Here is a 17,057-nt window from a genome sequence, read left to right on the forward strand (position 1 = left end):
TCCGAGGAGGAGGACTGAAATCCGTCGTCGTGCACTTCGCTTCCTTTACTATAAGGATACTCTATACAGAAGGTCGTTTGAGGGAGTACTCTTGCGATGCCTAGGAGAAGAAGAAGCTCTCCAAGCTTTGCAAGAGGCACATTCTGGGGTATGTGGGTCACACCAGTCCGGACCAAAGCTCCACTTCCATATAAAAAGGATGGGATATTATTGGCCAACGATGGTAAAAAATTGCTTGGACTACGCTCGAAGATGCAAGGCTTGTCAATTCCATGCGAATTTTATTCATCAACCTCCTGAAGTGTTGCACCCAACTGTTGCATCCTGGCTATTTGACGCTTGGGGATTGGATGTTGTTGGACCACTACCAAAGTCCTCTGGTGGGCATCTATACATCTTGGCTGCAACTGACTACTTCTCAAAATGGGCTGAAGTTGTTGCTCTTAAGGAAGTAAAAAAGGAAAATGTTGCAAGTTTCATCCGAGTAAACATTATTTATCGCTTTGGCATACCTCGTTACATAATAACGGATAATGGAAAGCCATTCGATAATAGGTTGATGAACAGGATTTGTGATCTTTTTGGCTTCAAGCAACATAACTCTTCGATGTACAATGCTACCGCCAATGGTCTAGCTGAGGCATTCAACAAGACTCTATGCAACTTGTTAAAGAAAGTTGTCTCCAAATCCAAATGAGATTGGAATGACCATATGGAAGAAGCTCTATGGGCATATAGAACGACTCATCGCATGCCAACACAGGCGACTCCTTATTCACTCATTTATGGAGTAGAAGCTGTCTTGCCACTTGAGCATCAAATACCTTCGTTACGACTGGCTATTCAAGAAGGGATCACTGATGAAGAAAATGCTCAACTTTGATTAGCAGAGTTGGAAGCTCTTGATGAAAAGAGATTGGAAGCTTAACAGAGTCTTGAATGTTATCAAGCTCGATTGTCTCGCACCTTCAACAAAAGAGTTCGTCTGAGATCCTTTCAAGTAGGAGATCAAGTCCTTGCCGTACGAAGACCTATAATTACTTCCCATAAACCTGTAGGGAAGTTCACTTCAAAATGGGATGGGCCATATGTCGTACAAGAAGCTTATTCAAGTGGGGCTTACAAGCTGGTTGATGCAAATGGTATGAGAATCGGCCCTATCAACGGCAAGTTTTTGAAGAAGTATTATCCATGAAGTTGCAAGTCATGATGCTCCTCGACGTATGAGCCTAAACTGCAAGTCACGACACTCCTCGACGTATGAGCCTAAACTGCAAGTCACGACGCTTCTCGACGTACGAGCCTAAACTGCAAGTCATGATGCTCCTCGATGTACGAGCCTAAACTGTAAGTCATGATGCTCCTCGACGTACGAGCCTAAATTGCAAGTCATAATGCTCCTCGACGTATGAGCCTAAACTGCAAGTCATGACGCTCCTCGGCGTACGAGCCTAAACTGTATGTTGCTACACTCCTGGCTCGCAAGAGTATAAACTGTGTACGGTCCAAAAAAAAAGTCCGCTAGGTTGAAAATCTCGAAAGAAGCGGCCTAGGCAAAAGTTAGGACGTAAAAAAAAAGAGTCCGCTAGGTTGAAAACTTTGAAAGAGGCGGCCTGGGCAAAAGTTAGGACATAAAAAAATCACCCAGTCTGAACTACAGAATGACTTGATCCTCTTCACCGAGGTACGTAGGCAGCTTAGAGTTTCATTCTAAGTTCAGTCGCACAAGTTCAAAAGATACATATTGCCCCAATTATTGTCCGAGTGAAGTATGGAGGAATGCAAAATTAAGCTGAAATGTCATCCTCTTGTGGAACTTTGATCTCATTTGATTTAAAAGGGGCAACCCTCCATGGTAAATTGATATCTTCAAGTCCGCCGGTACTCAAGTTGAAGTCCCCAATTTGAAATCTTCAACTCCGTCGGTCTTCAAGTTGAAGTCTTCAAATTCGCTGATCTTCAAGTTGAAATATTTAGGCCCTCCAAGTCTCAAAGTTGAAGTCTTCAAGTCCGTCGGTCTTCAAGTTGAAGTCTTCAAATTTGCCGGTCTTAAAGTTAAAATATTTAACCCCCCAAGTTGAAGTCTTCAAGTTCGTTGGTCTTCAAGTTTCAGTCTTCAAATTCGCCGATCTTAAAGTTGAATTGTTTAAGCCCTCTGAATCTTCGAGTTAAAGTCTGCAAAGTCCGCTAAATCTTCAAAGTTTTCCAAGTGTTCAAGTTGATGTCATCTTCAAGTTGAAGCTTTATAACTTTCCAATCTTAAGGTGGACATATAAGTCCCTTTGCACCTTAAGTTGGCCTCTTCGTGGGTTTGTTCTTAAAAGGAACTATAACTTTCCAATCTTAAGGTGGACATATAAGTCCCTTTGCACCTTAAGTTGGCCTCTTCGTGGGTTTGTCCTTAAAAGGGACTATAACTTTCCAATCTTAAGGTGGACATATGAGTCCCTTTGCACCTTAAGTTGGCCTCGCCGATAGTTTGGGCCACATTGAGAGTAATCTCTCCAAGAATTGGGCCATTTTGAGAGTAATCTCTCCAAGAATTGGGCCACATTGAAAGTAATCTCTCCGGTAGTCGGGCCATTTTGAGAGTAATCTCTCCAAGAATTGGGCCATTATGAGAGTAATCTCTCCAAGAATTGGGCCACATTGAGAGTAATCTCTCCGGTAGTCGGGCCATTTTGAGAGTAATCTCTCCAAGAATTGGGCCACATTGAGAGTAATCTCTCCAGTAGTCGGGCCATTTTAAGAGTAATCTCTCCAAGAATTGGGCCATTTTGAGAGTAATCTCTCCAAGAATTGGGCCATATTGAGAGTAATCTATCCAAGAATCGGGCCATTTTGAGAGTAATATCTCCAAGAATTGGGCCACATTAAGAATAATCTCTTCAAGAATCGGGCCATTTTGAGAGTAATCTCTCCGGTAGTCGGGCCATGAAAGTAATCCCTCCGATATTTGGGCAGGGATGAGTACCTATCCCCTCACACCCCAAGATTATCTTCTTCATGCGTGGATCATTTTGTTGAACAAGAACATATCTTTCTCGCTTGACCTACAAAAGAAAAAAAAACCGACAAAGGAAAACAAAACAACTAAAAGAAGAAATTACTTTCACCGTTTCTTCCTAGTCGTTTGTTGACAAACTCAAAGAGATGTAAAAGCTGCTGATTGATACTCAAAATACATGAGAACATGGGGTTTATATAGATTCTTCAAAGTGGCTGTTAAGGGCAAATTTTCGATGTGGGATAATTATCTTAACATGTCTCCTGCTTGGATTTGGTCACTACTTAGTAGTGGCGGTGGCACAAGTCTTTGAAATCCAACCTGACAAAATCATTGTGAAATCACAATTATGATCAAAGACAAAGTAGAATAGAATTGTTAATTACAATGAAGTCTATATAATAGGGTCACGTGGAGGCAATAAGATTAACTCTTGTTAATCATTACAGGTGAAAGCAATTTTTTATTTTTTAGGTTAAAGGAAATTGCAAGTCCAAGTACTAAAAGTTTAATACCTATGTGGCACACTTGGAATTTGTATATTTTTTTTATACAACTAGAATTGCTTACTTGAAGACAAATGCTACGTAAGCTCAAATCCACCAAAGCAATTTGAGTTTTAGTAGGATTTGTTAAGAGTCAAAGTAGAAGACAAAGAAGTTACGTGGATTGGGAGGCTTGTTTTAGCGTTTTCATTCACTAACAGATCAATGTTAGGAAGTTGATTAACGAAAGATAATGCCAAGATTCATGAGTAAGTTGCTCACGTGAAATTTTATGGCAAGGCTCACATTTTTAACTTCTGATTCTTCTCAAATTACATTAGAAGAACGAGTGCACGCGAGAGATCAACTGAGCATTGGCAAGAAGTCAATTGAAATGAAGTAATAATTGCATACTTCAAGTCTCGTCTTAAATTTCGACAAATACATATCCCAACAAATCTTGAAGTAAGGGACATTTGTAGACAATTAAAATTTTATTGAATTTAAATCCATAATAAAATTTGGATTTAATCTCAATTAAATGTATTTTAGGCCAAATAAATATTATGGGCTAATATAATTGGATTAGTTATGTAAATCCAATAAGTATGGGTTAAATAAAGAAGTCCAAATCTATTGGGCTAGCCCATTTGATTGGGCTACAAGTAATGAGCCTGCTTCATTAAGCCCAAGATGTCATCTTCCTAGAGGCCCAGTTTGGTGCCACGTGTCAAGTGACGTGGCGCGCCAAGTCAAACGGAAGAGCCAATAGGATCATGCCACATGTCAAAATGACAAGGCATGCCAAGTCACACTAAAAGGCCAATGAAATCGCGCCAAGTGTGCAAGTGACATGTTCTGGCCAATCAAATGCGGCCTTATCACACTTCAATTTGATTGGTCGGAAAGAGTTTGTTCTTATCATAATTCTTCCCTCCCACAACTATAAATAGGAGTCTTCATAACCCAGAAAAGACACCAAAAGTCATAACAAGAAGCAAGAAAGAGCTCGTGGATCAAACGCTGCAAATTCCTCCACAAGTTTCAGGCTTCAAGTTCAAGTTCAAGAAATCAAGTGCAAGTCCAAGAACGAAGAACAAATCAAGGTCAAGTTCAAGCAATCAAGTTCAAGCTCAAGAACAAGATTATCGTTCGAGGCAACAAATACATATTCAAGATCAAGCTCAAAGGCCCTTGAATTTATTTACTATTGAAAAAAAGAATCAGAAGATTCATAGAGATTGTAACACTTAAATATTCGAAATAAAATACTACGATTGTTGCGATATTTTTCGGTCTTGATTTTATTTTCTCGACACAAATTTATTGTCTACACTTATAAAGAAGGAATTATAGGAAAATATTTTTGGATTTTTAAAAATTAGGGGGTGAAACCAATAAGGTTTACCTACGTATCTCACATCCGGTGAGAATCAGACCCCCGTAGTTCGGTCAGTTTTGACACAACAGAAAAAGGTGACTTTTGAAACACTGGCTCATTTTAAAATGACTTTTCTTTTTTACTTTTTTTAAAATTTTGGCAGAGTTTCAGAATTTTTCAAATACTTAAATTTTTTAGAAATCGGATAAATTTTCTCTCTCCTACCTCACGAGTCCGGAACTAAAATGACATGAAAATATAGGCAAAGAACTATTCTACTGTGCAAGAAAAAACAAGAACTAAACTACCTATAACGCAGTCAACTAATGGGCTATATGACTCAAAATTGAAAATGCAACTTAACATCCGTGAAGGCCAAGTTACTGACAACTTTCCATTTTCTTTCTACATTTTATTCATTGGTTATGCTGTATACATAATTAGTTAACCAATATTTATTTCCCTGTTTTCAATTTGTTTGGAATTATCCCAATTCATATTTATTTTATGCAGTTTTTAAATAGGTAATTCTAATTCTTAAGAACTAAGAATTTATGTTTGAAATCATGCTCTTCTATTCAAATTGTAAAGGGTTATGTTCACTCATTTTCTGTTAATTAAAAGTTCAAAAATCCTAATACTAACAAATTAACGATTGAAAAAATAAATTATTTTTGATAACACATGAAACTACGCATATGAAATAGGTAATAAAAATAATCAACAACTTTTATGCTTAATTGGACTAGTAAGCTTCAGTTAACGGTAGGCTAATTAATAAAACTAATTAATAAATTTCTTTTTTTTGAAAGAGAGTTTAGTTGTAATTGAGGAGTCCGTTATTATAATGACCATTCAATTATTTAAAATTACCCGGTAAAAATCATGTTTCTTTTGTTCGTAACACAAAAATCACTTAACTGTGCATATAACACTCAAAAAGTCACTCAACTAGATTTTTCAAACCTTTTGAGGCTAAATACCTATTTAACTTCCAGATTATTGGCCTTTATTTTTTTTAATTATATGATAATTTTTTTAATTTTAATCTATAGTATGGACTTACTAAAAACATATAAATTTTATTATAAAGTAAAAAAAAAATCATGTTGGAAAAATAAAATGATGAAGCACAAAATTAATTAGGATAATTTGCTCGTACCAATAAAAATCCAAAAAAATATTTACACAATTGAAAACGAAAGAGAATAAAAGCTTTTAAAACATTATATTCCATTAATGTAATACAAAAATAACTATATAGGCTTGAAAATATTTTGTTTCTTATTTTTTAAATATATGATTTATTTTTCCTATAGGTAATTTCATAATACAGATTAAAAAGAGAAAAAATATCACACTATTTAAAAAGTAAAAAATTAAATTTCAAGTTCTTAAGAGGGTAAAATAGATATTCGACCACAAAAAAATTTGAGAATATGGTTGAGTAACCTTCCAGTGTATAGGCATAGTTAAGTGATATTCATATTATAATCAAAAGAAACATGATTTACTATGTAATTGGAACAAATGAGTGACCATTTGAATAATGAACGCTTATATTTAGGCATATGTGCTTTCAAAACTTTTCTTTCTTAAGCGTGAACCTCTCCCCATCCTTAAAATTGCAGACGTTTTTTCTCTAAGGTAATAGTACTAAAAGTCATTCTGAACAACAGAAAGCTCTTTTTTGTAAATTAAAATTGATCTCTTTCTATTATTGTAAATTAAGGTTGATCTAACTTTTAACGTTTTCCTTTAAAAATCTTATAAACCTAATTGTAAAAAAAAAAATTGGATAAACAATTTGGTAGAGTCTAATAACTTGTTTTTTATTGTTTTCTCTCTGACGACGTGTCTATTTAATTAGCTTCTGTGTGATACTGAGTTGATTTTAAAAAATACAGTTGATATAGCAAATTTACAAAACATAACCAATAAATCAAATGTAGAAGACAAAATGGAAAGTTGTCAGTAACTTGGCCTTCACGGACGTTAAGTTGCATTTTCAATTTTGAGTCATATAGCGCATTGACTGCGTTATAGGTAGTTCTTGTTTTTTCTCACACAGTAGTATGGTTCTTTGACTATATTTTCATGTCATTTTAGTTCTGGACTCCCCACTCTTGGTTTTTTCTTGATTTTCTTTCCCTATTCTAGAAGTCGGTCTAATATGCAAGCCAAAAAAAATAAATACACAAATAACACGTAAAATGTATCAGGATGGTCTTTTAATTTGGGTACACCTGTCCTAGACGGACCCAACCCTTGTGTTGAGTCCCCAAAGTCAAATGCACGTGATGCAAACAAACGTTCCTACTAGGGATCCGGCATGAGGCTATGTTATTCTAGGTTTGAATCCTAGGGTGTGTTGTTCTAGACCTGGCTTACCCGAGCGAACAACTGCAGCCGGAGGGGGGGGGGCAACGTATCGGGAACCAAAAGGCCATCCGACTTTGTAACTGATCTGATCCTCATTGTAAATTAGGGATATGACACTCTAATAAAAAAGAAGCTATGCCAGTGTGCGCTTCCCAGAAGATTTAGAAGACTCAGAGAGAAGAAGGGTGGCGTAATAGTTTATATACAGTTCACAGGATATCAAAGTGGTAAATGAGCGACAATTAGCACATTAGGCCCAAACATCTAATATCAGACAATCACAAGACATCCAAGCATAACAGTTATTCGAAGCTCAAATTCTGAACCCTGAACCAGAAGTTCTGGGTTTGTTTTCCCAGCAGAGTTGCCAGAGCTATCACACCTCCTTTTTTCGAAGATAAGGAGTTTGTCTAATTAAAGTGACATTATTCGAAATGAGATTATTTATTTAATTAGAGTCGTCACTTGGGATAATTATTATGGTGTCCCAAGTTACCGATTTATTTTAAAATCCCAAATCGAGGAAATTGACTCTATTTATGGCCCGTGAATACAGAAGATCCAGTAAGGAATTCTGTTAACCCGGGAGAAGGTGTGAGGCACTCCCGAGTTCCGTAGTTTTAGCACGACCGCTTAATAAATAATATTTGGCTTAATTATCTAAATTATTACATGTTTAAAACCTTTTATGCATTACCGCTTTTATACCGCTATTAATTATTTTAAACAATTATGAAATTTATTTAAACAAGTCACGGTATCGTGCACTTATTGTTTTGGTACACATCGTAAATCATGCCACGTGAAATGTACCCGTGATTTATAACATGTTTATTTTAATTATTTGAAATTGTAGTCAAGTCGCGTGAACGCGCACTTGAGTTAGGATTTACCAATCATGACTATACCGCGGGAACCGTACCCATAATCACAACGATTTATTATTAATCATGCCTAAAGTAAACTACGATATTCAAGAGTCATTTTCCTAAACTAATTTGAGAGCATCAAGTAGATTAATTATGAAAAAAAATGTAGTAGCTTATAGATTGTCATGGAAATAGGCTAACTCTAAAAATGGATCAACAGTATGTCATATGGAAATGGGCTTGGCATAATTTTAGCTTATAGGCCCAAAATTTCTTTCCCTTCAAGATTAAACTCATAACCAATTTAAAAGCCTAAACCTTAAACTTATTCTAGCAATTTTCTTGCTTTCCAGATATTTGCATTAGAACAAAAACGTCCTCGCATAAGAAATCATAGCTAATAAATCGATCAATATTTCAATAAAGAAAATCAAAGGAAACAGTAATATTTTCTCATGTAGTCACTAAGAACAAAAGAACAAAATTGGAGATGAATTGAACACTAACTCAAACAACAAAATAAGACAATATGATAATTATTAGAACAAAGTAGTAAAAAGAATAGAAAGAACAAACCTTTGGCATAAATCAACAAAATTGAAATTACAAGAGGTTAAACAACTCGACGACTCTTGACCAGCGCTTTCGCCGGCGAACACGGATGGAACCGACAACTGGAGACCTCAACAACAACCTCGAACTCCACTTTGATGCCCATGTTTATGTTTAAAGCGGGGTTGTTCGGGGTGCTTTAATGGCTGTTTCGAGCTGGATTTTGGGTGAGTCTTAGGTGACTTTTCAAGGTGGCTAATGGGCTGCTTTCAGCTGGATTTCGGGAATAATTTTAGCTGAAGTGTATGGGGTTTTTTTGGGACTGTTTTTATCCTGTTTTAGGTGCTGATTTTGCTGTGTTTTGAGAGTGATTTCAGCTGTGTTTTTGAGTGATTTTGAGGCTGTTTCGGGCTGGTTTTTGCCAATGGTTTGGGAGTGGTTTGAGGTCATTTTTAGAGGAAGAAGATAAGTAGCAGCTGCTGCGTTTTTATCGCATGAAGCAGCATCATTTTTTGCTGCTTTTTGGACTGTTTTATGTCTGAAAGTGACCAGCTTTTCATGAGGTTTAAAGAATGGTTTTGAGGGTGGAAGATAATGCCTTCATGGCTGAATTTTCTGCGGTTTAAGTGGTATTTATTGGCTGGTTTAGAGATGACTTTTTTTTGGAGGAAAAATAAGTTAGCAGAAAACAGTTTACATAGATGGAAACGAAGGAAAGAAGATGATCTTTGGGTAATTGAGTAGTGGATGAGTTTTTCTTCAATTTTGGCTACTGCTATGCTGTTCAAAGAAAGAGCTGCTAGGTTTCCTAAAGTTTTTCAATTTATGCTGTGTTTATATAAGAGGAGTGTGGGTACTTTTGGTATGAATTGGAGAGTAAGAAATTCATGTGCAGGTGTAAAGTTTGTTATTAAAAAAGAATTTTTCTAATTTGGCGTTTGCTAATTGGCTCTTGTTTTTGTTTCCTTTTCAAATTCTTTTCTTTTTTTAAGACAAATTTGTTTCATTTTTAATTTCTTTTAAAGACAAATAAAGAAAAATACAAGGATGAAATATTAGCTAAAATATCTCTTAAAAGAGAACATATTATTTTTATTTTTTTGTGAATTTTTCTTTTCTCTTGCAAATGAACAAAAATTGGTATTCTAAAAATGTGAATCTTTTTTGTTGGTTTCCAATTTTCTCAAATAAAACCTATAAAAAGGTGAAACAAACGCTAAAATATCAAGATTAAACTTAAAAATTATTTAAGTACTAAAAGTGATAAAAAATCTAAATATGGTCAAAAATTAGGTGCTCACAAGTCTGATATAGATGGGCCTAATAAATTAGTCCAAGTTCATTGGGCTACAAGCGATGAGCCCATTCTATTAAGCCCAAGATGTCATCTTCATAGATGCCCAGTTTGGCGTCACATGTCAAATAACGTGACACGCCAAGTCAAACGGGGGAGCTAATAAGATCATGCCACATGTCAAAATGACAAGGCATGTCAAGTCAAATTAAAAGGTCAATGAAACCATGCCACGTGTGCCGGTGACATGTTCTGGACTTCTGGCCAATCAAATACGGTCTTGTCATACTTCAGTTTGATTGGTCAGAAAGGGTTTGTTCTTATCATAACGTTTATCTCCCATAACTATAAATAGGGATCTTCGTAACCCAGAAAAGAAATTAGAAGTTATAACAAGAAGACACAAGGGAGCTCGTGGATCAAAGGCTACAGTTCTCTGCAAACTGTAAGTGTTCAAGCATTTCAACACAAATTTCAAGTATTCAAGATCAAGAACGTCAAATCAAATACAAGGCGTTCAAGATCAAAGCTACTTGTTCGTGATAAAATTCGTGGTAACAATCAAAGTGTTGGCGACGGATAAATTAAATTTAAATTCAAGATCAAGCTCAAAGGCCCTTGAATTGATAGTGGAAAAATAGAATCAGAGGAATAATAGAGATTGTAACACTCAAATATTCAAATCAAATACTATGATTATTGCAATATTTTTCGGTCTTGATTTTATTTTTTTGATGCAAATTTATTGTCTACAATTATAATGGACAGTGTAATTAAAGTATCTTACGATACCAATGATTTAAAGGCTAAAATTGTTTTCTTGAAAAAGTAATTAATACGATTATAACTGTCCGATTTTTCGTTTCTAGATTTGATGATCCTTTTATCCTTCCCTTCGAGGATTTTTTTAGGAGTTTCAAATGTTAAAATTCTTTGAGGGATATGGAGTACTAATTGTCTTCCACTTGCCAGAAGCTTTCACGTCGTAGAGTCGATACTGTTATTGCTCAAAGGACCTTCTTTTCCTATTCTTTCCCCTTTTCTAATTAATGGGTCAAATCCACCAAAAAATGTGAAAGAAAAAATAAAAAATAAAAGAAGATTTTCAAAAAAAAAAAAATCGGTAAGAACCTGGCGGGCGAAGTGCATCCGTAGCGATTTTTAAGCCTGCTATTTAAAATATATTTATAATTTACAATATATCTAAAGATTAGCCAATTCGCCCAAACTTCAGGACTAAGTATCCTGAATTTATTAAGCTGCTAATTTAAAATTCAGGACTTAGTGTCCTATATTTTTGAGCTGCTAATTGAAATTCAGGATTAAGTGTCCAGAATTTCTGAACTACCAATTTGAAATTCAGGATATAAAATTTTGAATGTTTAGATTACTTTTAAATTTTAGGACACGATATTCAGAAGTTTAAACCCGAAATTTAAGCGAATTAACTAATCTTTAAATACATTAAATTGTTGATATATTTTAAACAACATGCTTAAAAGTGGTTATCCGGGCCTTGCCATGAACATGACGTCCTGGCCTGGCCACGTCAAGAGAAAGCCCTAAACCCAAGTCATTTCTCTGCCATTAGTCAGCCCATTGGAGAAACCCAATGAGAGCATAGAAGAAAAGAACTTGAATTCGTATGACCGTTAAGCCCTTAATCCCTTGGCTGTTGGCGCCATGAAATGCAATGAATCAAACTGTTTCTCATCTCCTCCAAACTTGCAAAACCCAAAAGTGTTTAAAATCAATCCACGCTCACTTATTAGTATGTGGATCCATTGCCTTATCAGATCTTGTTCTGAACAAATTCATTCGTCTCTGCTCGCGCTTTGGTGCGATGGATTATGCTCGCAAGCTGTTCGATGAAATTACTGAACCAAACCCTTTTCTTTGGACTTCAATGATTCATGGGTATGTTGAAAATTCTCAGCACATTGAAGCTTTTTCTGTCTTCCGTGATATGCGTGACCGAGATGTTGTGCCATTGAATTTCACTATATCGTCCATACTCAAGGCGTTAGGACGGCTGAAATGGTTGAGAGATGGTGAGGGGATGTTTGGGCTTATCTGGAAATGTGGGTTTGGTTTTGATCTGCTGGTGCAAAATGCTATGATTGACTGCTTTATGAGATGTGGGGAAGTTGATTGTGCAAGACGACTATTTGATGGGATGGAGGAAAAGGATATTATTTCTTGGAACTCAATGGTATCAGGGTATGTGAGTAATGGGGGAGTCGAAATTGCCCGAGATTTGTTTGATAGCATGGTTGAGAAAAATGTAGTGTCTTGGACTAGTTTGATATGTGGCTATGTTAGGAAGGGAGATATGGTAGAGGCAAGGAATCTTTTTGAGGATATGCCTAGTAAAGATTTGGTTGCTTGGAATGTGATGATTTCAGGTTACATGGATATCGGTGATGTGCATGCCGCGAGTTTTCTGTTTCAGGCCATGCCTTTTCGTGAAACTGGAACATGGAATTTGATGATATCAGGGTATTGTAAGGTAGGCGAGCTAGAAAGAGCAAGGGACTACTTTGAACAAATGCCCCGTAGGAATGTGGCGTCATGGACTATGATGATAGACGGCTATGTTAAGTCTGGGAACTTGCACGAAGCAAGGCGTTTATTTGATGAAATGCCGGAGAAAAATGTTATTACATGGTCTACCATGATCGGTGGCTATACTAAGCATGGGAAGCCTTCTGCTGCATTGGAATTGTTCAAAAGCTTCAAAAAGCAGAGTCTTGAGATGGATGGGACTTTTATTTTGAGTATTATCTCAGCTTGCTCTCAATTAGGGATTGTAGATGCAGCTGAGTCAATTATGAGCAATGACGTGGGATCCAGGTATTTTTCTGATACATGTGTTGTTAACAGTTTAATAGACCTATATGCAAAATGTGGAAATATTGAGAAAGCCTCACAAGTGTTTGAAATGGCGGACAAAAAAGATCTGCATTGTTATAGTACAATGATTGCTGCATTTGCTAATCATGGCTTAGTTGAGAAAGCAGTACATTTGTTTGAGGATATGCAAAAAGAGAATATAGAGCCTGATGAAGTAATTTTCCTCGGAGTTTTGAGTGCTTGCAACCATGGAGGACTTATTAATGAAGGGAGGAGGTATTTCAAACAAATGACTGAAGAATTCAAAATTCAGCCCACAGAGAAACATTATGCATGCATGGTTGATATCCTAGGTCGTGGTGGGTTCCTTGAGGATGCCAATGAAATGATATTGAGCATGCATGTGGCGCCCACATCGGCTGTTTGGGGTGCAATGCTCGCAGCTTGCAACGTTCACCGCAATGTCCAGATGGCTGAAATTGCAGCGTCTGAGTTATTCAAGATAGAACCTGAAAATTCCGGAAATTACATTCTCTTGTCCAACATTTATGCTGATGCGGGGAGATGGCGCGATGTAGCTAGAGTAAGGGCAATGATTAGAGAGCATCACGTCAGAAAAAATCGTGGATCTAGCTGGATTGAGTTGGATTCTGCAGTGCACGAGTTTGTAATGGGAGATGTGTCACATCTGGCTGCAGACAGGATATACTTCATGCTTAGTCTACTGAACGAAGAAATGAAGCTTTCAGGATATACTAAAGATAAAGATCGGAATCCAATTTCTACTTTGTACCCCTCATTTTTATCTCTTACAAGTGATATTGAAATTGATGAGCAACTGTTGATTTCTTCCTCAACATGCCAAGGTACTTCAAATGGATATAGAAGTTGAGTGCTAGCTTTCTTTAATTTTGAAATTATTAAGGATTTGTAACCTGGCCCTTAGTGCAGTATTAGTTAAACAGGCTTGTATGTTTTTTAAAGAATCGTTGAATAGGCTTCACGTTAAACCTCAGTTTAATGGTTTTCATATGAAGTCCAAGGGACCTGAAATCTATCAATCTCTCATATATGCAAATGATATTATCATATGATCATCATTTGGAAGAACTAGATATATCAATCAAATTGATCAAGTTTTAAAGGTTTTTCTTATATATTGAGCCTAAAGTGTGATACTATGGTCAATCTCATATATGGAGCACGAGGAAGGACATTCAAGAATCAGCTTGAGATACAGATCATATGCAGAATGAATAAAGGAAATTCATCCGTTTGATGAGATAATTGGACATGATTATGCTAAATTTGGAAATGGTTGCAGACTAAATATATGCAACTCAGTAAATCATTTCGTTTCCTTCTATTAAAGTTTAATACTCCTCTAATTTATAAAAGTTTCAAGACTTGCTAAATATAGAAATTAATTCCCTTTTATAATCTTAAATTATACTTCTATTACGGATTAAAACCCTTGTGATTGATTTTGAGTTACTTATCTATTTATAAATTATTGGATGTACAATTAGGGAAATATTAATAATTTTAATATTATTAATTATTAAAAGTGAGTATTAAAAAAAAAGGATGCAAAGTAAGTTTTTAAGAATTTGGGCTTAAAGTCCATATAGTACTCCTCTGCCTCACGACCAAATCAAAGGCATAAAGCCTTGATGAAAGTCAAAACAAACCAAAAAAAAAAAAACACAAAAGCTTAAGAAACAGAATTGATAGAGAAATGCACACAAGGAAATAAGAAACAGAAGCAGCGAACAAGTCACGCAGTCAACGAAAAATCTAGGGTTCTTTACAAATCACTTATTCTTGAACTTAGGTATATAAAATTCCCTATTGTCAGTTATCCTAAAGTAGTAATAGGTAAGAATTGAATAGTTAATTCCCTTCTTCCTCTATATCAACAGTAAATTCCATGTTTAGGTGTGAAACTTTAAAATTAATTAAAATGCATTGGTTGTTGTAGAATCGATTGTTTGACGAGTATAAATTGGACTGGAGTCTATGTATTGGCTCAAGGAATTTTGAGGTGAGTTGATATAACCCTTTACTAACGTGGTTTAACTCACAAAAGCACGCATACAAAGTGTTTGATGAATTGCATAAAAGAATTGATATATACTTAATTGGAGTGAGTAAGAACCTATTAGCTTAGAATTATTTTCTAGCTCAAGTTTAGATGATTATTTTGATATATGTGCATAAATTCTCAGATTTTTGTGTTATTCTTATATGCCATTTTCATGTTGAAAATTCATGAAAGAACAGAAATCTTTATAAATAATTTTGAATGTTTATTTCATTCTTATGCCATGCCTTACATTTAAAGATACCGCCATGATTATGTGTAAAAGATTTAGACTTGAAAAGTCACAAGAAGAAGTTTTAGAAAGAAAAGATTTTTGGGAGTATCCTTTATTCTGAGAAGGGGTCATCGTCCAAGCCGAGGGTCCTGACCAAGGCGTTGACTTCCTAAAACTATTTATGCCAAAGTAGGGAGCACACGAGCCGAGGGTCTCGTTGCTGAGAATTTACTTAGCCATGCTAAGCTATGATACATGAGCGCTGAGAACCATGAAGCGAGTGACACCTCGTGGATTGGGCCTATTCGATCAGGTTGGGATCGAACCCGTGCCGATCACACGGTAACTGAGACAGAATTAAGTCAGGATAGTTGGAACTCCCAAAGTATAAAGTGAAGTATTTTTTTTATAAGTAAGAAAAAGAAAAGAATTTTTTTAGAATATTCATAAACTGATATTATACAATTATTTAGAATTATTCTTATAAGCTTTATGTTTTGCATGCATTTAGAACCTTTACTCGTAATGTATATGATATTAAAGTTTCGCCCCCTATTGTTGAGACTCACTGAGTACAATGGATGGTACTAACGTTCTCTTTTGGGAACCTACGTTGGTCTGCGGTACAACGTAGGAACCGATTTTGCAGGCGAGCGGGCTATGAGTTAGGACTTCTTTCTCTTCTAGTGCTATTGGTGAGCTCCGCTTTTGTTCGTGGAGTATTCCTTAGAGTCATTTTTATTTAGCTATTTCTTTGTTTACTTAGAGAACTGGCCAAGAAATCTCATGTCATAAGCAGTGCGTCAGTTTATCAGTAGAGGCTTCATAGACATAGTCATTGGGTTAAGATTAAGATGTTTTTAATAATAACTTAGCAGTAATTCAGTAGTTACTACGAATAAAGTGTTGGAGTTGATTTATTTAAATATTTAAATTAATCAAAAGTATTTGGTTGGAGTATTGACTTATTGCATATAAAGTTTGGAGTTATAATAGATTTGATAAGCAGAGATGGTTCGCTCGGTCATGTTTAGTGATCGAGTGCCGGTCCCGGCTTGTTTAGAAAATGGGTCGTGACAAACTTGGTATTAGAGCCTCAAGTTTATGGAGTCCTAGGGGTCTATGAAGCCATGTTAGTAGAGTCTTGTTTATGTGTTTGTTGCGCGCCATACTTATAAACAGGAGGCTACAAGCATTTAGGAAAAGTCTCATTTTTTTCATACTTTAGATCGTGCAGTAGATCCTACCTCTAAGAGACTATCTGATGTATTCGTTTCCTTAAAACTCACAGAAATGGCTCGTACTTGCAACTCTGACACTGACACTCAGGATGCTGCTCAATAAACTATTGCTACTATTGTGGCTCAAGGTATAACTAAAAAGGCTTCAACTCAGAAAAGGAAAGATAAATCCACAAAGGGGGTTCAAGTACCCCGGGTTGAACATGAAGAAGGGGTGGAGCATAATGATCCAGTACCTCAGGATCCAGTACCGCCCCCAACAGCAGCTCCGACTCAGGCAACTATATCTTCCGAGGTGGTTCAGATGTTTAATGCTGTCAACAGTGCTATGGAGATGTTTAAAGCCTTTATGGCCAACCAGACGAGAGAAGAGATGAGATTCCACCTCAATCAAATAGATAGAACAATTCTGAGTCCTCAAGAGTGAATGAATTTTTGAAGTTGAGTCCTCCAGTATTCCATGGTTCTATAGTTGATGAAGATCTGATGTTGTGGCTGGAGGGTGTCAAGAAAGCCCCTCCGAGTGATGAAAGCATTTGATAATGAAGTTGTGGAGCTGGCTGCTTACCAGCTTAGAGATGTGGTCGGCGCTTGGTTTGAGATGTGGGAAAAGGAAAGAGATAAAGATGATGGTCCGCCTACTTGGGAAGAATTTGAAGAGGCCTTCATGGCTAA

At 36.2% G+C, this 17,057-nt stretch overlaps 1 protein-coding gene across 1 annotated transcript; it reads left to right on the forward strand.

The window, feature by feature from the left end:
* The first annotated feature begins 11,555 nt into the window (after positions 1–11,555).
* Positions 11,556–13,853, forward strand: LOC104230089 (pentatricopeptide repeat-containing protein At3g29230-like). The gene has a single exon (XM_009782829.2). It carries the CDS (start codon positions 11,664–11,666, stop codon positions 13,713–13,715), a length of 2,052 nt encoding a protein of 683 aa, XP_009781131.1. The 5' UTR covers positions 11,556–11,663; the 3' UTR covers positions 13,716–13,853.
* Positions 13,854–17,057: the final 3,204 nt, after the last annotated feature.

Source organism: Nicotiana sylvestris, chromosome 6 (assembly GCF_000393655.2).
Source record: "Nicotiana sylvestris chromosome 6, ASM39365v2, whole genome shotgun sequence".
NCBI lineage: Eukaryota > Viridiplantae > Streptophyta > Magnoliopsida > Solanales > Solanaceae > Nicotiana > Nicotiana sylvestris.

Bases quoted from the DNA above. Each gene is read 5' to 3' on its own strand.
- LOC104230089 (XM_009782829.2), top strand. From the start codon at position 11,664: ATGAATCAAACTGTTTCTCATCTCCTCCAAACTTGCAAAACCCAAAAG.